Here is a 22,864-nt window from a genome sequence, read left to right as displayed (position 1 = left end):
CTTGGTACGAGTGGTAAAAGAGGAAAAAGGGACCAAAGATGATGGTATTTGCTGAAGTAAGAAGAACGAAGAAAAAGAGAAAGAAAGATGCGTTGAAATGCAAACCCGTTGATTTCGTTAAATGTCCGTAATAACATTATGGACATTACTTTTTGCTTTTTTAGGCGCATCCCTTCAATCTTATTTTCTGCATGATGCTTCCTGCCTCTAAATTTGCAATTTATTACTGGGACGATGGAACTACATGTCCGTTTATTACCGTAATCGGGTGTCTGTGTTTCTTGGCCCTTTATGCTCCCCATCTTTGTGCATGTGCCGATTGTTTATCGTTTCGTTTATGAAATATCCATAACGAAAAGCGTGATGATATGCAGCTTGGCGACATTGATCTCTGGCAGCGAGAAAAGGAATAATTGCCGAAATCCGTTCTCGCTCCCACGCTTACAAACACACGCAGCTTTGAGTCTCGCGCATAAGTCTAGAAGCTTCAAAAACCTAGACTGTCCAAAACAGTTTGCCTGTTGTACGTACGCAGGAGTACTAGGCTGCCTCGCAGTCAGGGATAAGCGATCCGAAAATCACTCCTTTTTTTCCCTCTCTATTGCAGCTCAGGCAGTATGTTGTAGTTTTACCAACATCAATTAATGCAGACCTGTTGCTGCTTCTATCATCATCTTTCATCATATTTCTAGCATATATGCCAGTATATTAGAACAAGATAATTATGAAAACAAATCATCTATCCCTACTTTTTTTTATTTATCGTGATAATAGCTCTTTGAAAGCATTATCATACGATGTGACAATAAAGTTAAAGAACATGTGGAGAAAAGAAACAATTCTTTCTCCCACTCATTCCATTACAGGGCATCATATGCCTTTTTTATCATTTTCTTATTTGATTGAAAAAAAAAAGTAGTAAGGCAAATGTGCCAAGACGCCCACAATGGGGCTAGTTGTGCCAACATCAACAAGTGATGCGTGTTTAGAGCAAAAGCTCAGTCCGTCCTTATCAAGGGGATTGCCAAAGATCTCTCCTTTCTATAAGATCAAACAAAATTATACGATCAGCCCCAGAAGTTTATACACCAATCACCAATTCTTTCTTTTGCTCATTTTTCACTATACACTAGAAACTTACCATTAAGCACGAAGAGAAAACGGGGTTGCCGCCGTTGGTGGGTATTTAAATCTGGGAAATTGTGGCTTGCGGTCGCTGTTGCATTGCCTATTGCTGATGCTTTTTGCAGCGTCGCGCTTTATGCCCATTATTGTGTACGTCTTTTTATTTCAAACGAAGTTCACTGCTGCATTAAGAAACTTTATAAAGGACAAATTCAATGCACCATTTCAGTCACTGGTATCAGTGTGCCCATTAAACCAGAAAAAAGATTCGATAATAGCGGCAGCAAGGGTAAAGTTTCAACCTTTCTACCAGCATGCCGGTATCATACTTCTTGCATGCCTGTTGTCACCTTTGCGAACAAGCTCCAACATTAGAATCAATGGTAGCTCATAATAAAACAGCTGGTATTATACCAGTAGCTACTGAGAATGCATGCAAGATCTCTTACATAGTCAGTTTCGTTAGGCAACAAGCCGGAGCCTGTTTTCTTCATGGTTTTACTTCCATGGTCTCTTCATGATTAAGTAATTGTCCTGAAGCTGACTGATAGAATTGAGCAAGATTGTTCTGGCAAAGAAACTACACCAATGCAGGCTATGGGCTGGTTGGATTACAGTGTTCCACTGATAGTGGTGCATATTACTTGAGGTTCAGGTGCTCATCGCAAGGCTCCGAAGCACATACATCGGCAAATCGACTTTTCAAGTAAAAAACAGTTGCTCAGCATGTGCATCATCTAGGAACCAATCATACGATTACTGCTCCCCCACACGCTAGTTTCCATTTCTGTGATGGCTCGGCAAAATTAGCCACATGTGCTACAAAATACCCTACGGAAATCGCTTGTTCTTCTCTCTTTCTCCACATCTGTTTTAACGAAATACGCTAACAATCAGTGTATACATAAGCAATCGGCTGTACGGAATACCTAAGCGGTTGCGAAAAGGTTTTGGCAATGAATTACCAATATAGACAAGTACAGACAGGACGTACACGTAGTACACGACTTTCCTGACTGTTGTATGATAGCATAGTAGTAGCGAGTACCATACCAATTAGCGCTGCCAAAGTTTAACAGTCATCCTTCAATTTTTAATATTACCATGACCCTGGGAGAAGAAGAGAAGAGAAATTTTTGCATCAAGCAGCACAGAGTTTCTCGTGATCCGAGTGGTAAACTCTAAGTCGATTGCACGAAACCCGCTGCCGCAGCATGATGATAGCATCATCCTGTTGCAATTATTTCTCTTATTATGTGATCTGTATACAAACAAACAAAAGGCTTTGATAGGCTCGTTCCGCTATTAAAAAAATGCAGTACCCGAAATGCACGGGCTTTCGCAACAGGATCGGTGATCATACGGCTGTGATAATGAACGCGTACATAAACAAGATGTGTGGTTTCTCACGAGCCATACCCGTTTCGTTCCGGGTGCTTTTATACGGTCCAGGCACCGTTTCTGATAAGATCATCTGCAAGGGGTAGGGTAATGAGGTCTGTGAGAAAAACTACTAGTGTAGAGATAGAGGGACAAAGAACACAAGAGGCATTTATGCCTGGAAGTAGTCGTCATCATTACGACGGCCAAGGTAGCAGCTACACTGACTTTATTCTCTTTCCGCAGCTGCGATGAAGCTGGCTATCAGCAACAACAGCGAGGATGATGTTATTGTGTCATCGGTAAAAACAAAACATGCCATTGCAATGTTTGTCGTTGCACTCGCCACAAGAGAGAAAAAGGTGGTAATTTCTGGCTCAATAGAAAAAGAGCACCTTCTTGGGATGTCACGGGATAAAATCACCTGGGAAACTTTGTGTCTACGAATGAGTCATTTTGAGAGCGAAACGGGAAACCGAGTCAATCACAGAAAAAACACTGGGTCAATGAAAATAAATTGGGCCACAAGTCATATTTGGTTTGGGCCACGATATGCAAAAATTGACCTAACATCCCTTTTTCCTTTTTATTCAAGACATCTATGATAGGGGTTGGGAAATGGTTATTTGTTCCACCATCCTGAGAGAAACCATGGGCGGGTAGTTACCACATCCTCCGTCTCCACTTCGTCAACTGACGAATTGCCGTTTCGACTTCAGATGTGGTATGGTTCTCCGTTTCTGAAAAAAGTGAGTTTGCAATCTTGGCGCTTATCGATTGTTGATGTGGTGGTTTGTAGTAATATGTTTCAAAGGTATTGGAATGGAGACTCCAATTGGCATGTTTCTTGATCTCGTCTATGGGATGACCCAACTGGACGGCTTTCGTACTAGAAGCTGCTCTGATCGAATGAGCGGAAAACTCCGTGTCAACACCCGCGTCTCTCATTGCATCCTGCACCATTTTTGACACTGTGGCTGGTCGGATTGACTTGATCTTATCCTGCTGCTCTACATATGCTAGGAATAGTGTATGATCAACGGGCAAATTGTTGCGGAGATGGTTTGTTTTTTCCATGAAGAGGGCTACCGTTTGAACTGGGCAAATATCGTCGTCGTTGATGGTGCCAAGTTGTATCGTCTTTACTTGTGTCTCCTTCGGTTCTCTTGCATTGATTGTCGCTCCCACCAATTTTCCGTCCATGTCCCGCTTGATGTGGATATCTCTGTGCTGTAAAAGTCCAATATCAGAACGCGGTCTCCACATTGTGGTGATACACAGTAAAATAATGGCCTTCAGTTGTAGTCTTGTCAAGGTTAGCTCGACCGATGTCCCCCAGGTTCGTATTGCATCAATTATGACATTGACATCCCATGTCTCAAGTTGTTGTTTTGTGGGCAATTGTACATTATTCTTCCTTCTTGCTTTGAAAAATTCCTGGATCAATGGTTGTTTTGCAATGGGTGTTGTCTTCGGATGGCTGACGTTGAAAACTGACGCGATAGCTGATCGTATCACATTCAAGTATTGAATTGAAAATTGTTGATGGGCGAGGAGAAACTTGAAAACTTGTTGTACGTTGTATTCTTCAGGGTTAACCCGCGGATGTTGGTTTTTACACCAGTTAGTCCATAAACTCCATGCTGAGTCGTATGCTGTGTTCGTGCTTTCTCTTGTTGTGCCTTGTAGGAACTTGTTTGCTTCATCTTGTATTCCATTTTTTTGTCTTGCCTTGGAAATAACCTCCAAGCAACTAAGGTCCATTGGTGCTTACTTTCATGATCCAGGGTGGTGAGTGATTGATGTTGAGAATCATGGGCCACCAGTATTGGGTTGGCCAAAATGGTGTCACTAATACTGCTTCCTTCACTTTCTCTGCTCTCAATTTGTGTAGGACTCTTGGGATGAATTTCCAAGGTGGGTTGAGGTAAAGACCTCGTCGCGGCCATCGTTGAGTGAATGCATCCACCCCCTTCGCTTCCGGATCTGGGAGTAAGCTCCAAAACTGCTTCAGACGCTTGTTGTGCCTTGCCGCGAATGCATCGACCGTTAGAGGTCCCCATCTCTGTTTTATCTGTTTGAACCATTTGAATGGCAAGGCTTTCTCGTATAGTGGGATTTTCCTTCTGCTCAACTTGTCCGCTTGGATGTTCTGTACTCCCGGTATGTGTTGGTATTGCAACGTCATGTTGTATCGGTTGCATAAGTCCTGGATCTTGATGGCTAGTTCTTGTAGTTCCACTGACGCTGTTCCTCCTGCTTTAGTGACATATTTCAGTGCCGTGATACTGTCTGGCAGTATCTTGATCGAGCAATCGCGGTATTTTTCTTTGTGTAGCTGTAACGCAAACAAGATTGTCTTCAGCTCTCGCACATTGATCGATGCGTCTTTTTCTGCTTGTGTCCAGAAACCGGACGTGTCTATCATCGTTGAACTGACCCCCCATCCGGTGTCGGAGGCGTCGACGTAGATCGTCACTGCTGGAGTCTTGTATATTGGTTTCCTGATTGGGAGACCATTCTTCACTTGTGAATACTGTATCCACCACTCGATTTCTGTCCAGCCTTGATCTGACAGTGTACATGTTTGTTCCCATTGATGGCCGTTTTCCTTCAGACATTTCGCTAGGTCTCGTTGCAGAAAGCATGTGTGTAGTAACGCTTCCCTTATTGCTGGGATCATCGACGTCATCTTCCCCAACAAACTTGCCATCCATCTGCAAGTCTTTGATGTCTCGTTTTTCGCCTGTCTGAGTTTCGAATTCAGCTTGGTCATTTTCTCCTTCGGGACGTGGATCATCATTGTCTTCGTCTTGAACCGGAATCCCAGGAACTCCTGTATATGTTTCGGCTCCAGTATGCTCTTTTCCCAGTTGGCGTCCTGCTATTAGTTGTCTAACCAATTATAATCTACTAGCTGTAATATAGATTATAAAATTGCTATGACCGGTATAACCATCAGTGGCCGAATTAATTATTGATTTACAATAAAAATAATAAAAATTGAATTTTTTTATTTATATTGGTAGCCTCCCACGAGAAAAAAAAGAGCGATTGTTTAAAGTACATAACAACAAATAAAAATGAACACAACACAACACACTGAACAACTCGATATTGAAATTAAAAATTTAATTGATAATAAATGGACTTTTCTTGATAAATCTTGGCCTGAAATGCAACATAGATTTAATCATAGAACAGCTATTAAAGATATGAAGAATAATACAATAAATGATATAAAGGATGTATTACTTAATAGATTTGGATTTATACCTGTATTTTATTTTCTTACAGTTTTATATGGAAATATTGAATATCCAGGGCCATACCGCGAGATTGAAAAAGGACTTGCATTATTATATCATATGGTATCAGGTGTATCAGGAAAGGATATGCATACTGTTATGCCATATGCAACATTTTATGATTTATATAAGCGGTTCTGGATTACTAACTATAATGAATTGAATAAAAAGGTAAAACAAGATCTAGATAGTATGTTCTCATCACCACATATTCGCATTCTATCAGCAATAATAAACAATCCAGATGGTTTTAAGAATGTTACACTATTTATTGATGGACATGATAGTAAAATAAAGTATTATAAACCAAATGAGTCACATTCACAGTTATATTCATATAAATTAAAAGGGCCAGCTGTACGTACACAAGTTATACATGATATGAATGAAATAATTACACATGTTTCAGTATCTGAAAAATGTGCTATCGGAAATGATGGTACTATGTTTATTAATATGAAACTATATAAAAAAATAAGTGAAGCAGATTGTTTAGGAATGGATGGTGGATATAATTTATTTATACAAAAGTTTAAAGATAATGCGACAGATGCTGGATATAGTTTTTAAGATCGTAATTTTTTACATCCCATAAGAAAAGAACCAGGACAAAAGTTAACAATCAATGAGACATACTTTAATAACAAGTTTGGATCATTTCGTTTGGCAATAGAAGCACAGTTTTCTATGTTAGGCTCTAAATTTGAACGATTTAATAATAATCGTGCAGCATTGCAAATAACCGATATAAGATATTATAATATTCAGTTTCGTGTTGCTTGTATTCTTACTAATATATGGCGATTTGTAAATAAGTATAATATAGAGGTACAACCACATCATAAATTATGGTATGGAAAAGATTTTGAATTCCCAAGTAAGAAAAACAAACTTGACTTAGTATTTTCAAATGAGCAAAAAGTAAATACTGAATATAACGAAATGGTTGACATGCAGCAGAAATTTCTACAGCTTAACATTAATCAATCAATAGATATGGCTATAGATAGTGAGGACGAAACTGAAAATAATACATCTAAACGCAAGAGAAAAAATCAAAGAGAACAGAGAAATATAGAACATAGTAATTCATATGATATTGAGAAGATTGTAGGACATGTGTATACTGATAATAAGTACATATTTGAGGTTAAGTGGGTTGGATATAGTGTAAAGGATAATAGTTGGTTAACAGTTGATAAGTTTAATTCCCAGGAAATGCTACATGAATATATGGCCACACATGGTATTCAGCTCTAAATTAATTTCTTACTTATTTGCTTATTAAAAAATTTCATATTGAAACTGACTGCATCAACTTTTCGTTTACTTGCCCAATTATATTTATGTTTTATGCATTCATTAGTTATACTTGTACTTATATTAGTATCTGTTGATTTATTTTTGACGTCAGTTTCTTTTGTTATATCTATATCATCTATTATAGCCTGTTTTATATCCTTATGCTTTTCAAAATATTCTTTTGGCTGTATTTCTTCTACTATTTGCTTGTTTCTCCGTTTATTTTTAATGTGTCTTTTTTTCTTTTTACGTTTTGGTATATTATTTGGTATGTTGCAGTCACTACTTTTCTCTGATTCAGATGTACTTACATCTATGTATTTATGTTTCTCTATATCTTCTGGTGGGTTTTCCCAATCAGTAGTATCATTTACAACATCATCACATTTTATATCATTAAACACATCTTCCCGATGCCTACAATCTACTGATGATGGTACCTTTACATTTGACCATCCTCTATTATTTTGTTGAGGCGGATTATGTTGTTTATTGTTCTGTGTATTATTACTATTATGTTTTTCTTCTTGTTCCTTCATATATTCTTCTGTGTCAGCTAATTCTTGTGGTTCCTCTACTGTTTTATCCATCGGTGTATATTTTTTAATATCATCCTGACCACTATTATGTGCATAACGGATAAATGTATGCTGATCTTGGTATTCGTTTTCGAATTCACCTTTGTATAAGTCCTCATACATATCCATGTTTTCATAATACATGAATTTATTTTCATAATCCTTCACCTTCATTGTCTATGGATTCCATATTATATGACCTTTACGGTTCTTATCAACATAGATAATATATAAACGATTGAGCGTTGGCTCTAACTCATATACTGATTTGTTTTTGTATAACATGTGCGGCATATAGTTACTATTCAGTATTATTAGCATATTTTTCTTTTTAGTTATTGACTTTGTGATTTTGCCATTAAGTTTTAACCGTGTTCCTTCTAACATTTGGTTTAAAAATGTTAATTTGAAATCAGAACCTGTTTCTTCATTATACATAAAATCATAATCATCATCCTTATAATCTGACCAATCATTTTCTTTATTCATTAGATATGCTCGATGGCCACCTTGTTCTAATACATCAATGTTATATGTCTTACCTACATTTGATGGACCTACAATCCAGTATTGTGGTATCTTATTTTTACCACCAAACATTGTTTCAATCCCAAACATAGACCACATATGTAATTTATTTCCAGGGTTATTTTCCATATCGGCATCATGAAAGTAAGAATTTAAATTTGATTTTACAGTATCATATTTCCATAGCAATTCTGGATATATTTCGGTAGCCTTCCGCATATTAAGCTGCTTCGTAATTAATTGATATCCAAGTAACTGTTGGTGTATTTTTCTGGTCTTAACTTCATAATTTGGATCCATATTATAACAAATATAATCTTTTCCTTTCATACAGTAGCTAATGGACTTTTGTGGATTACCACCTGGTTTAATATTTGGAGTAACACCATCGATAGTAAAGAATTTACGTGCTGTTTTTGTGTCGAACCGCTCATTCATTTGTATCCATATATGAACATGTTTCTCACCAGTTTCTGGTGCAATTTCATCACATGCAATTGCCTTTTCAATTCGATAACCAATACGTTCATGTTTTATATACCATTCCATGATTTGTTCTTTTATTAAATGGAAGTCCTTACAAATATATGTGAACAGCCCTTTAGTGTTTTGGAATCGGAATTCTTTGCCGCCCTGCGAGGAATCTGCACCAGAGGTGTTACCCTCTAACATTGCATCGGAAAATTGAGGATTTGAGGATTTGAGGAATTTTGCAAAAGCCCTAATCTGTCCCATTATTGCAGTACGGTTCTCGTCCCTTACTTCCTTTGTTATGTTAGCCTTTTTGAGGTCCTTTTCGAGTTCGACCCTTAGTTGGTCAGCAATTGTTTTTTCACTAACATCTTAATGATGTTCAGCAAGATGCTTTGCTCTTTCTATTAAGAGCGTCAATGTTATTCCTAATATAGGAATAAAATCAGCCATAATGGCAATAAATGTGAGGAGGTTCATTTGGTCCATGTTGTGTTTTCGTTGGGGTAGTTTTGTTGGAGTGCTAAAAAAAATATAACAAATATATTTTGCTTTATATTCTGTGGTATTATTTTTATATTAAAAAAAAAATTCAATTTTTATTTTTTTCAAAAATTTAAATGTATGCATGCCAAGACATTCATGCATGAATTATTTCAATAAAAATGAATTTGGCTATCCTGATATATCTTAGCTAATAAGTCATCTAGGGTTACTAGATCGTATTAAAATCATCATAACCATGGCTGGTCCCCCTATGTGTTATACAGTGTTGATCGTATGGTATCTTCTCGCTTGACTACCACCTTGCCGTCGTGTTCCTCCTGCAATCCACTGAGATGCTTCATTTGGAGATCCAGTTGCACCATAAGATATGCCAGTAAGTCAACAATAGGAAAAAATTTGCTTCTGTGATCATCGTTGATGGGAATCTCCGCAGTTCGAACCTCCTTGTATTTGTATTTCAAGTCTTCACCCAGACTCATCTCAGAGAGTATCAGAGATGACTTTACTGTTTGGACGCCAAAAGCTTTCACCTTCCGGTATGTGCATAGACTTCCGTTGATATGCTTTCGGGCATCTCCTTTGAGAATACACATTAAACTGTGCACGATTTTCAGCGTGTCATCAATTGCATGTTGATGACTATCAGATGCATGCCCACCAGATGCTTCCAGCACCAGTCGTTCGTCATTGTTCTTATCGTACCCCAGTCCATCTACAAATCGCAGTATTGCTTTGTCGAATTGGCCAGTGCTAACCATTACCCGTGCTTGTTGAGTTTGCTGCCTTAAATAAGTTTCACACCAATTGAAGCAAAGCAAATCGGTATGATTGCCGAACGATTTGAAGATCGGAGCGACGTGATTTATCAGGAAAGCTCGTTCGCTGGAATCTGAAAAGGGCGCCTTCCAGGGATTGATGCAATTACTGGCAAAATCCGTCAATATGCATCGTATGGCTTGTAAGAGTTGTTTTTCAGTTCCCAACGCCTTTTTGCTGTCGTAAGTCCAAAGCCATTGCAGTAACTGTTCCAGTGGTTGGTCAATGGCCTCGATCAGCATGATATGTGTGGTTGGGAATTGCTTTAACATCTGGAGTTCGGCGTGCTCTGCTTTGTCTTGCCACAACTCTTCCAAAAGGTCCTCCGGCAATAGTTGGTTATAGGGAGCGATGATGGTAGCTATGGATGCCAGTGTTTGTATTGTCTTTGAAGTTATCCGTGGAATTTCAAGCTCGCAAAAGCTTTGCTGGGCAGACATGAATTTGAAAAGGTTGTTTTTGCTATTCACAATTGGCAGTGGCTCGTCCTCTTCTTGTATTTTGCGTTGTTTCTTCTGTGTCGGCTCATCTTCAGTAGTTGGGTGTGCATGCTCATTTGAAGGATCAGAGGCCTTTTCTGAGCTCATGTGTGACTCGTCGACATGTGCTTTAAGATCGTCAAGGTCCACATAGTGTGCTAGACAAGAGATACACGCGAAATGGGTTTCAACTGCAGGATGCGCCGTGTCGTTTTGTTGTGTAATGTATGTATACTCGTCCGTGTCATAGCAAGATCGGCCTTCCTTATGCGCGGGCAAAGAAGCATCATGCATTAAGGGGTGAGTCTTAGCAAAATGATTTTAGCAAAATGATTGTTAGCTAAAAAACTATAAGTAATATAATTTTTAAATAATTATAATAAATGATAAAATTAATTTTTTGTTAAAAAAATAATTTCTCAACCCCTAAATAATTCTTAGCTAAGATGATTATTCTCAATCATTAAGTTTAAATCACTTTAAGTGGCACAACGGTAGTGAGTAAATCCCTTCTCTAGCCAAGGAGCACTTGGACGAAGGCTAGCTTGACTGTGAAAGGAATAACTAAAATTAATTTACTGTTTACAGTAAAATTAATTATTATGGATTGAGCCTCATTTTGAGAAGGTGACCTTTCAATTTGGAAGCTTCGGAGAGAGACTTTCGACATATGTGGCAATGGTACCGCAATGAAACAAGTGTTTTCGTCATAGTGATGCATAAAAGCTATCCATCAAACTCGCTCCAAACTTGCTCCAAACTCGCCCTAACTCTGCTAAACTTGCTCCAAACTCGCCCCAACTCCGCCAAACTCGCTCCAAACTCGCCCTACAGTATTTTAACTTACTACTTCAAGCCGATCTCTTTTTGCAGGCACCGATCCCAATAAGTATCAGCATGTTTTATCCAACCTTGGCAATCAGCTTTAGTAACTGTATTGCATGCCTCAGCAATGCGTGGCGTGAGCATGTCAGATTTGTCGAGTGGGTTGCATCTAATATTCTTCTTGATCTTGGACCAGCATTCTTCAATGGGGTTCAAGAAAGGCGAATATGGCGGCATAAACAAAGGTTTATAGCCGCGCTTGTTGATAGTATCCACGACAAAGTGAGAGTGATGGATTCTGCAATTATCCATCACAATATACATATTCTTCATATTACGTTTATACAGGATGTCTATCACTGACTCCATAACTAGACAATGTGGTATGCAGTAGTGCCTTTCTTGAGTTTTACTGGTTTTACATCGGTTTGATCACCAGCTTTTCTTTTCTTAGGAGCCGACTCTGGAAACTCCTTCTCAATCTTGGCAGCATCACTCTTCTTTAATGGTTCCGCCTTTGAGAAGCAGATCGTCCCAAAGGAAGATGTACAGCCCACTATGCTGATATTTACGCCCTTTTGGGTGTGTACCTTTACAACTGCAGGATCTCCAACTCTTGACCATGCACGGCCTCTCATTAACTGTGAGTGAAAGCCTGCTTCATCAACAAACACGCAATTTTCTTGAAAGTTGACACCGGCAGCTTTCCACTGACCAACAATGTCGAATCGCAGTTGAATAGTCCTTGGGGCATCGCGTTCCAAAGTATACTTGGTCGCCTGCTTCAATGAGATCGCACATTTTTCCCAAATATGCTTGTAAACACCAAGAATAGATACTTCAAGCTCTTCAAAATGCTGACATAACCTTTGTTTTGCTTCCACAAGAACAATTGAAGGATTATCATTAAATAGCTTGATCAAAAAAGCTGTATGTTCAAGAAACAGCTTTTTTGGCTCACGCTGAAGTTGCTTCTTTACTCTTCCAGGAAGAACTGTGCCAGAACCAGCGTTGAACTCGTCCAGTAACCTGTAAGCAGAGCTACAAGGTATACCACACTGCTCTGCTGCTTTCGGCGTTGTGAGTCCTTCCTCTTGAACTAAACCAATGAATCGCGCAATCTGGTCTTCGCCGTACTTTTTGTATTTTTGCGGTGTTGTGATGGCAAATTCCTTAAAGTCTTTAAGAAGACTGTCTACTGCTTCGTCTATTGCAACCGGCTGTGTTTCATGTTCAGGAACAGTGTCAAATTCGACGAGCATCTCAAATTGGCCATGCTCGATCGCGAAATCCATCTCATCTGAGCTCTCATCGTAGGTTGAGATGGGGCTCTCATCAGGGTAGCAGTGAATGAAGTCCATTAGGTGTTAGATGTTAGACGAAAAAGATCTCAATAAATTGCCAACAGTCTCAAAAGAAATAAAGCGCGTCTCAAAAAAAATACATTGCATGTCGTACCTAATACAATCTCCGTTGACTCCGTTTCGACTTCAGATGTGGTAACTGCTCTCGGAGCCACGCTTTATTTTTCGTTTAAATATCATAATATAATTCAATCCCCTATTCCCCATATCTTTCGAAGCCACGCATCGGGGCAGTACTATGAACAATATCAACAACAATAACAACAATGAAGAAATCAGAGAGCTATTGGATCTCAGCAGACGCCTCAGACTCCAAGAAGGTCAATCAGAACGCAGAAAAGATAAAATTGAGCTCCCCGAGCAAATCCTCGAGGATTTGGAAGAGTCTACCCAGACTGACCTGTGGTATAACATTACAAAATACAAGTGGGAAGTCCAACAATACGAAGGAGGCAGCTGGACAAAACCAGGAGCTGTCAACTAAGTTTTCGTCAAGGACCTTAAGAGACACCAGATGGAAACCTATCAAGTCGTTACATCACTATACAAACAATCAGAAAGGCTCAGAGTGGCAGCAAGAGCTGCTACCGAAATTTTCACTGAACTACAACTCGTCCTGGAAAGAGGCGGAGACACATCAGATGGGAATATCTTGGGGGAATCCTCGAAAAAGCAAGAAGACTGGCCGTCTATGGATATACTAGTGGGAAAAGCGTCGATTAAGAAGCCAAAGAACTTTCAGCCAAGGCACTCAGACTCCTAGAGAATGTCAAACATATCGCAGAGGAAGACAGAGAAGAAGAGAAGGATCTGGCCTTCACTCCCAAGCTTGTCCAACGCATCCAGCAGGCTAGATATGAAGAGAGCGTCCTCAAAAATGCAGTATCATCGACCAAAGGAGGAAGCTACTCCTATGGAAGTGGACATTTCAGAGGAAGAGGCTACGTCCATGGATCCTCATCGTACAGACCACGAGGTGGTAGATATCATTCGTACTCAGGAAAGAATTTTTTTTGGCAGAGGCAAATCAGCGGGTCCTACACAGAGGAACAACGACAACTCAACAAGCACATCAACCGACCAATGAAATCACTCAAGAAAGTTACACCATCCATGTACTCACTTCCACAAGCCAACAATATGACACAATCACAACCAACAGTGTCACAGAAAATACACCAATCGAGCGACCATTACGAGATTCCCGCGGATGGCATCTTACCTGGTGGACGCCTAACAGATTTTCTGTCCCATTGGAAAGAAATCACGAACCACCCGTGGCCACTATCCATGATAACACAGGGATACCAGATCCAGTGGGCGAAGAAACCAATCCCTTGGAAGCAGAAGCAGATGAACATGGACAAAGAGGAATATATAGCAGTCGACTTGGCAGTAGAAAAGTTTATACGATCCGGAATTATAGAGGTGTCACCGACACAGAACGAAGATTACCTGTCAAATTTCTTCACAATTCAGGAACCAAACAAGAGGCGTCCAATTTTGGATTGCAAGAAGATCAACGCGTTTGTGCAGTGCAGCCACTTCAAGATAGAAGGTGTTCCAGCACTGAGGGAACTAGTGGAGAAGAACGATTACATCTGCAAGATCGATCTAAAGGATGCATATGTGGTTGTACCGATACATCAATGCTCACGCGAGTTTCTATCATTTCGTCACCAAGGGGTGATATACCAATACAAAGATCTTGCATTTGGATTGAGTGTAGCCCCAAGAGTGTTCTCGAAACTAATGAGATATGCAATGGAACCATTGAGGAAACAAGGCATCCGTCTGGTGTATTACCTGGACGACATATGTCTTCTAGCCCAGTCGAAGGAGGAGATGAAAATCAACACAAAATCGGTGATCGACCATTTGACAAGATTGGGTTTTCTGATCAACTGGGAAAAGAGCATACTGGAGCCGAAACATATACAGGAGTTCCTGGGATTCCGGTTCAAGACGAAGACAATGATGATCCACGTCCCGAAGGAGAAAATGACCAAGCTGAATTGGAAACTCAGACAGGCGAAAAACGAGACATCAAAGACTTGCAGATGGATGGCAAGTTTGTTGGGGAAGATGACGTCGATGATCCCAGCAATAAGGGAAGCGTTACTACACACACGCTTTCTGCAACGAGACCTAGCGAAATGTCTGAAGGAAAACGGCCATCAATGGGAACAAACATGTACACTGTCAGATCAAGGCCGGACAGAAATCGAGTGGTGGATACAGTATTCACAAGTGAAGAATGGTCTCCCAATCAGGAAACCAATATACAAGACTCCAGCAGTGACGATCTACGTCGACGCCTCCGACACCGGATGGGGGGTCAGTTCAACGATGATAGACACGTCCGGTTTCTGGACACAAGCAGAAAAAGACGCATCGATCAATGTGCGAGAGCTGAAGACAATCTTGTTTGCGTTACAGCTACACAAAGAAAAATACCGCGATTGCTCGATCAAGATACTGCCAGACAGTATCACGGCACTGAAATATGTCACTAAAGCAGGAGGAACAGCGTCAGTGGAACTACAAGAACTAGCCATCAAGATCCAGGACTTATGCAACCGATACAACATGACGTTGCAATACCAACACATACCGGGAGTACAGAACATCCAAGCGGACAAGTTGAGCAGAAGGAAAATCCCACTATACGAGAAAGCCTTGCCATTCAAATGGTTCAAACAGATAAAACAGAGATGGGGACCTCTAACGGTCGATGCATTCGCGGCAAGGCACAACAAGCGTCTGAAGCAGTTTTGGAGCTTACTCCCAGATCCGGAAGCGAAGGGGGTGGATGCATTCACTCAACGATGGCCGCGACGAGGTCTTTACCTCAACCCACCTTGGAAATTCATCCCAAGAGTCCTACACAAATTGAGAGCAGAGAAAGTGAAGGAAGCAGTATTAGTGACACCATTTTGGCCAACCCAATACTGGTAGCCCATGATTCTCAACATCAATCACTCACCACCCTGGATCATGAAAGTAAGCAACCAATGGACCTTAGTCGCTTGGAGGTTATTTCCAAGGCAAGACAAAAAAATTGGAATACAAGATGAAGCAAACAAGTTCCTACAAGGCGCAACAAGAGAAAGCACGAACACAGCATACGACTCAGCATGGAGTTTATGGACTAACTGGTGTAAAAACCAACATCCGCGGGTTAACCCTGAAGAATACAACGTACAACAAGTTTTCAAGTTTCTCCTCGCCCATCAACAATTTTCAATTCAATACTTGAATGTGATACGATCAGCTATCGCGTCAGTTTTCAACGTCAGCCATCCGAAGACAACACCCATTGCAAAACAACCATTGATCCAGGAATTCTTCAAAGCAAGAAGGAAGAATAATGTACAATTGCCCACAAAACAACAACTTGAGACATGGGATGTCAATGTCATAATTGATGCAATACGAACCTGGGGGACATCGGTCGAGCTAACCTTGACAAGACTACAACTGAAGGCCATTATTTTACTGTGTATCACCACAATGTGGAGACCGCGTTCTGATATTGGACTTTTACAGCACAGAGATATCCACATCAAGCGGGACATGGACGGAAAATTGGTGGGAGCGACAATCAATGCAAGAGAACCGAAGGAGACACAAGTAAAGACGATACAACTTGGCACCATCAACGACGACGATATTTGCCCAGTTCAAACGGTAGCCCTCTTCATGGAAAAAACAAACCATCTCCGCAACAATTTGCCCGTTGATCATACACTATTCCTAGCATATGTAGAGCAGCAGGATAAGATCAAGTCAATCCGACCAGCCACAGTGTCAAAAATGGTGCAGGATGCAATGAGAGACGCGGGTGTTGACACGGAGTTTTCCGCTCATTCGATCAGAGCAGCTTCTAGTACGAAAGCCGTCCAGTTGGGTCATCCCATAGACGAGATCAAGAAACATGCCAATTGGAGTCTCCATTCCAATACCTTTGAAACATATTACTACAAACCACCACATCAACAATCGATAAGCGCCAAGATTGCAAACTCACTTTTTTCAGAAACGGAGAACCATACCACATCTGAAGTCGAAACGGCAATTCGTCAGTTGACGAAGTGGAGACGGAGGATGTGGTAACTACCCGCCCATGGTTTCTCTCAGGATGGTGGAACAAATAACCATTTCCCAACCCCTATCATAGATGTCTTGAATAAAAAGGAAAAAGGGATGTTAGGTCAATTTTTGCATATCGTGGCCCAAACCAAATATGACTTGTGGCCCAATTTATTTTCATTGACCCAGTGTTTTTTCTGTGATTGACTCGGTTTCCCGTTTCGCTCTCAAAATGACTCATTCGTAGACACAAAGTTTCCCAGGTGATTTTATCCCGTGACATCCCAAGAAGGTGCTCTTTTTCTATTGAGCCAGAAATTACCACCTTTTTCTCTCTTGTGGCGAGTGCAACGACAAACATTGCAATGGCATGTTTTGTTTTTACCGATGACACAATAACATCATCCTCGCTGTTGTTGCTGATAGCCAGCTTCATCGCAGCTGCGGAAAGAGAATAAAGTCAGTGTAGCTGCTACCTTGGCCGTCGTAATGATGACGACTACTTCCAGGCATAAATGCCTCTTGTGTTCTTTGTCCCTCTATCTCTACACTAGTAGTTTTTCTCACAGACCTCATTACCCTACCCCTTGCAGATGATCTTATCAGAAACGGTGCCTGGACCGTATAAAAGCACCCGGAACGAAACGGGTATGGCTCGTGAGAAACCACACATCTTGTTTATGTACGCGTTCATTATCACAGCCGTATGATCACCGATCCTGTTGCGAAAGCCCGTGCATTTCGGGTACTGCATTTTTTTAATAGCGGAACGAGCCTATCAAAGCCTTTTGTTTGTTTGTATACAGATCACATAATAAGAGAAATAATTGCAACAGGATGATGCTATCATCATGCTGCGGCAGCGGGTTTCGTGCAATCGACTTAGAGTTTACCACTCGGATCACGAGAAACTCTGTGCTGCTTGATGCAAAAATTTCTCTTCTCTTCTTCTCCCAGGGTCATGGTAATATTAAAAATTGAAGGATGACTGTTAAACTTTGGCAGCGCTAATTGGTATGGTACTCGCTACTACTATGCTATCATACAACAGTCAGGAAAGTCGTGTACTACGTGTACGTCCTGTCTGTACTTGTCTATATTGGTAATTCATTGCCAAAACCTTTTCGCAACCGCTTAGGTATTCCGTACAGCCGATTGCTTATGTATACACTGATTGTTAGCGTATTTCGTTAAAACAGATGTGGAGAAAGAGAGAAGAACAAGCGATTTCCGTAGGGTATTTTGTAGCACATGTGGCTAATTTTGCCGAGCCATCACAGAAATGGAAACTAGCGTGTGGGGGAGCAGTAATCGTATGATTGGTTCCTAGATGATGCACATGCTGAGCAACTGTTTTTTACTTGAAAAGTCGATTTGCCGATGTATGTGCTTCGGAGCCTTGCGATGAGCACCTGAACCTCAAGTAATATGCACCACTATCAGTGGAACACTGTAATCCAACCAGCCCATAGCCTGCATTGGTGTAGTTTCTTTGCCAGAACAATCTTGCTCAATTCTATCAGTCAGCTTCAGGACAATTACTTAATCATGAAGAGACCATGGAAGTAAAACCATGAAGAAAACAGGCTCCGGCTTGTTGCCTAACGAAACTGACTATGTAAGAGATCTTGCATGCATTCTCAGTAGCTACTGGTATAATACCAGCTGTTTTATTATCACTGTACCTATGCATCATCTTGATACGACACGGCTAATACTGGTGCTGCGACATGCTGCACTTGCGCGCATCACACCAAAGTGCGTAACAACCATGGAAAAGCAACCCCAGTTACTGCCACAGCACTGCACTAAACAGTACAACGTAGTAGCAGTAGCGGCTGTAGCAGAAAATAAACAGATTGCCATGTACGTAATATGGGTCGCCATTTTGCCATATACGGGACCACGCATGCCCTCTTGTCTTTTTGTGGGTGTTGTTTTTAACCCCTAGAAGAATCCCTTATCGGACAAGTCTCCAAATTTAGCGTGTTGATGGCAAGCGCCACCCTCCAAGCACTGCGGTAAATTTTGAAACCCACCTATATTTTTTAGGCGAACTATAAAAACGACGAAACTCCATTTTCGTGGGGGGTTTCCCTTCTTACTTCTTTACCACAACGCACAAAAAAAGCATCGCTTTTTTTCGATTTCTTCATAACACTTCTTTTGATATCATCAGCCAACTTATGCGCTTCGGTCTTGTTACCTTTGCTACTGCGATCACTGCTGGGCACCTTGTTCTCCCGGTCGGCCACCTTCTTCATCTCCTTCGACCCTAAATACCAACAACCTCTGCACCTCGTCTTTTATTTTTGCTCCCTTGCGTTCTACACGAGAACAACGGCTGTGACTCCAACTTAATTATTCCACACTAAACAACGTCCACCTACACAAGCACGCGCACACGCACTTTTCTTCCTATTCATCAATCTATCACCATGGTGAACCGTACTTACGAACCACCCACTGCACGAAAGCCCTCCGCACGGCTCAACAACAACGTCGGACCAATGATGCTGTCGATTATCGACGACCCAGCGCTGCCCGTGCGTTTTCTGATATTGGATTGCCCAACAGAGAGTACACTGGGCTTCTATATCGAGCAGTTCATCAACCTGAACGTCCATGCCGTCGTCCGCTGCTGCCAGCCGACCTATAGTGCGATCCGCTTGTCGGAGCATAATATTGATGTCGTTGATTTGCCTTTCAAGGATGGTGGTGTGGTAAGTAGTGCAGTGTATACTTGCGCTTCTGTGATACTGTACACAGATTACATATCACCTTTTTGCGGGTCCGCCCCCCGGCCCCCCCCATTCTGCGTCTATTATTATCCCTTTTCCGCGACACTAACTGGTAGATCTGTCATATTTGTAGCCATCGCCAGCCTTGGTCCACGATTGGAACCTGTTGATAGAGAAGGTGCGACTGAATGCAGCTCCTTCTGAGCCAGTCAAGGCAACGATCGCCGTTCATTGCGTCGCCGGTTTGGGTCGTGCACCCGTGCTGGTTGCTATCGCATTGATAGAGGCAGGGATGGATCCTTTGGATTCCATCGAAAATATCAGAAGTAAGCGTCGTGGTGCTTTCAACAAACCACAGATTGCGTATTTAGTAAGTGCTTTCAACCCCTTGCTTTCTTTTCTCTACTATCCCCCACCCCTTCTTTTCCGTTCTTTCTCTTTTCCGGCCCTGACGATAAAGGAGAAGGTTTATTTATAAATGCGTTTTCTTTGATACATCAGGATTCCTATAAGAGAACCACGAAGCACAAGCCCAGTAGCCCTACTTGGAGAGCGTCCCTTGGTAAAATGTTTAGAATGTCATCCACATGACTGTATGACCCCTCTAGTGGTACTACTACTACTACCAAGAGTATTCTGTTTTGCATAATAAATACGAAAATAAGATTCCGATGGACCATTGAGAAGCTTGGTATATATTTACTAATAGTGTCATTATTTACTTTGTGAGTTACTGGAAATGAATGCGGGATCAGAGCAAAGACTGTGTGTGTGCGTGTCGAATAAGAGAATAGATACAACAGATTGAAGCGGGAGGGTACGACGAGGAGAGAGATGAGGAGAGTCTATGCATAATGTTGGCTCAGGGAGTAAGGGAAGTGTATGCTGGAGGCGGCTGCTCTGGTAATCCGACGGCATGCGAGTGGAAGTGGTGAATGTGATGATGATTATGTTGCTGTTGTTGCTGACCAGCCGTTCCGTAAATCAACATGTAGTCGATACTATCGCTATTACTATTTGAGGCTTCTATATCATTATGATGGCAGATATGTTGGTGTCCAGCACGATCGAGCTCCTTTGCCGAGGGTGCCGAGGGTGCCGGACCGTGATTGACTACGACAGGAGTGGGTGAAGCAGGCATGGATTCGCAGCTATTGTCAATGCTGTTGGCACCGCTGTGATTACCGTTATAGTGGATATTAGTGGGTGGTATTGAAGGTGGTTGTGGCATGGGCGCTATTACTGAAAAGTTCTGTTCAAGAGGTGCCGACTGCGCGGGCCGATGGGAAGCATGCTTGTCACGGGGTTTGTCATTGCTAGCGAAACTGTCTATGTCATCGTCGTCTGAGAAATAACCGTTCTGCTCGTGCGATAGCTTCTTCTTTTGTTGTCGACGTGAGGAACAGCAATGCCAATAGAGATAGATTCCAAATCCCAGTGTTAACGCTAACACAAGGCCGCCTGCCAGCGACAGGACGACGACAAGCGTGCGCAATTGGTTTTCATCGCTCTGAATCGACCGTACTACGGAGGATTCATCAGTTATTTTGTCGTTCAGGGAGGCTGTGGCATTTTGGATATCGTCGTTGGAGGTGTTCATCTGGTAAGCGGAAAACGTGGAAAGAAGTCTAGATACTATATATCACATTTATGTCGCTTGTCAAATGAGAGAGCAAAAAAAAGAGGAAGGAAAAAGGAAGATGAATAATCCGTACGTGAAGTAAAAAATAACCCGTTGTGTGCGTATATGTGCAAGCAAGGAGGATGTGCACGCTCCTTGTTCGTATAACGCTCGCTCGCACGTAAGCCCCCTCCTTTCAAAGATAATGTGATTGTTTGAAGAGAGTTTTAAGGAAAAAGAAACGCGTTGGCCGTTACTGTTTTTTTTCGTGAGCAATTGTATTGTAGCCTTCTTTGCTGAGTACTTTGGCTGGCTTATCCAGCACGAAGTGTGGGCCCACACTTGTACCTCTCGTATCTTCCAAGAGGACGCTCCCCTTATTTTGCATTAACCATCAATGCCGTTATATTTACAATAGTTAAAGATCAAAGAAATCAACATGAGCGCCTGATTCAAAAGTGTTGTTATGCAACATCTCCACAAGTTTATCGGCCGATGCATCCATGCCAACCAGCTTTTTCTACAGAAAACGGAAACAGTAAAGAAGACAATGGCATTAAGTTTCTGCTTTCTTTGCTGCTGCTGCTATTGATGGCGCTTTTCTTCCGTTCAACCGAATAAACACATCTCCCTCCTTATTTTCTTTTCTCTCTCAGTCTTCCCGATCCTCTTCACTTTGTTACCTCATATGCCATATCCGTGTACAGCTTTTTCTGCTCCGCATCACCCAGTGTTTCCCGAACATGCTGCTGCATTTCATTATCAAGGGGACCAGGGGCATACGACAATGTGCGCACAGATTCCTGCATTGAAATATGTAACATTTTTTTATAATTTATTGTATCGGGATCAGGTTGTAAGTTTGACTCAAAGCATACCTCTTCTTTAGCCACGATCCGTAATAGCATGTCCCTGGCAGCTTTGCCGCTAGCATAAAGCCCCCAATTGGCAAAAGGCTGGACTGCTAGGAGAGACGAAATGTTGACAATCGTCAATTCCGGGGCAATCGGCCGGGTAGCAGCAGTAACAGCAGCAGCAGCACTGTTGTCATCCTCCTCTTCTGGATGGAATAGCCGAATAAACCCTGATCTGATAACAAGAGCAAATCAATCACGGATTTACTAGTTAGTCAACTTGAACTTTTATACGGAAACAAGAAAGGTATCTTACACGAGTGTAATGTAAGAGGCGATATTCATGTCCACGTAGGCTTGTACTTCCTGAGCTTCATAGCCTGAAACCTTTTTGCTTAGATCGCCTGTCGAACCCGCATTATTGACCAGCACGGCCCGTGTCACTGGTTGCTGTAGTTCCTATTATAGCCCGCACGGTTCGTAGTAGCATAAGCAAACTGCAGTTACCCCTTTGCTACCCGACAAATAGCTCTTACTGTAACCATGGTTTCAAGTGGTTTGAGAATCGTCCTTTGAGCTGCCACTGCAGAGTCGAGCGACACGTCTGAAATGACGCGCGCGGTGACACTTGCATTCCCTTGTAGTTGATTGGCCACGTTCTCAAGCGGATCACGCTGTCGACCAACAAGGATCAACGTCGATTTGTGGTTAGCTTTGGAGGCAATGGCATTCGCTATTGCTTGCCCGAATCCACGACTGGCACCGGTAATGACATAGAGAGTATGAGGTAAAAGCATTCTGGGTGAGCCACTCTATCTTTGGGTTTCACAAAGGGAAAAAAGTGAAAGGCAGAGAGCGTGGTAAAATAGAAAA

The 22,864-nt window shown here is 41.6% G+C and overlaps 6 protein-coding genes across 6 annotated transcripts; 1 reads left to right on the top strand and 5 right to left on the bottom strand.

The window, feature by feature from the left end:
- Positions 1–9,447: 9,447 nt before the first annotated feature.
- On the bottom strand, positions 9,448–10,455 carry BDB00DRAFT_755563 (uncharacterized protein; the record flags this gene model as incomplete). Its single annotated transcript, XM_053118842.1, has 1 exon — positions 9,448–10,455. The coding sequence occupies one exon, from the start codon at positions 10,453–10,455 to the stop codon at positions 9,448–9,450; it is 1,008 nt and encodes a 335-aa protein (XP_052984332.1).
- Positions 10,456–11,933: 1,478 nt separating this feature from the next.
- Positions 11,934–12,173, bottom strand: BDB00DRAFT_743823 (uncharacterized protein; the record flags this gene model as incomplete). The annotated part of the gene is made up of 1 exon (XM_053118502.1): positions 11,934–12,173. A coding segment is annotated over one exon (240 nt), but the record flags the coding sequence as incomplete, so codon positions are not given.
- Positions 12,174–12,182: 9 nt separating this feature from the next.
- On the bottom strand, positions 12,183–12,416 carry BDB00DRAFT_750174 (uncharacterized protein; the record flags this gene model as incomplete). Its single annotated transcript, XM_053118602.1, has 1 exon — positions 12,183–12,416. A coding segment is annotated over one exon (234 nt), but the record flags the coding sequence as incomplete, so codon positions are not given.
- A 6,872-nt stretch (positions 12,417–19,288) lies between these two features.
- Positions 19,289–20,216, top strand: BDB00DRAFT_913734 (protein-tyrosine phosphatase-like protein; the record flags this gene model as incomplete). Its single annotated transcript, XM_053128682.1, has 2 exons — positions 19,289–19,498; positions 19,650–20,216. The coding sequence occupies 2 exons, from the start codon at positions 19,289–19,291 to the stop codon at positions 19,992–19,994; spliced, it is 555 nt and encodes a 184-aa protein (XP_052984329.1). The 3' UTR covers positions 19,995–20,216.
- A 1-nt stretch (position 20,217) lies between these two features.
- BDB00DRAFT_496933 (uncharacterized protein) lies at positions 20,218–21,320 on the bottom strand. The gene has a single exon (XM_053117595.1). The coding sequence runs from the start codon at positions 21,114–21,116 to the stop codon at positions 20,379–20,381; it is 738 nt and encodes a 245-aa protein (XP_052984328.1). The 5' UTR covers positions 21,117–21,320; the 3' UTR covers positions 20,218–20,378.
- A 488-nt stretch (positions 21,321–21,808) lies between these two features.
- On the bottom strand, positions 21,809–22,788 carry BDB00DRAFT_755268 (uncharacterized protein; the record flags this gene model as incomplete). Its single annotated transcript, XM_053118825.1, has 3 exons — positions 21,809–22,226; positions 22,308–22,450; positions 22,528–22,788. 3 exons carry the CDS (start codon positions 22,786–22,788, stop codon positions 21,809–21,811), a joined length of 822 nt encoding a protein of 273 aa, XP_052984327.1.
- Between the last annotated feature and the right edge of the window lie 76 nt (positions 22,789–22,864).

The sequence above is a fragment of the Zychaea mexicana genome, assembly GCF_025766255.1.
Source record: "Zychaea mexicana strain RSA 1403 chromosome Unknown BDB00scaffold_6, whole genome shotgun sequence".
Lineage (NCBI taxonomy): Eukaryota > Fungi > Mucoromycota > Mucoromycetes > Mucorales > Lichtheimiaceae > Zychaea > Zychaea mexicana.
The sequence above is the reverse complement of the archived record's forward strand: the minus strand, read 5'-3'. Positions and strand labels throughout refer to the sequence as shown.

Excerpts from the sequence above, each read along its gene's own strand:
- BDB00DRAFT_496933 (XM_053117595.1), bottom strand. The coding sequence starts at position 21,116 with ATGAACACCTCCAACGACGATATCCAAAATGCCACAGCCTCCCTGAAC.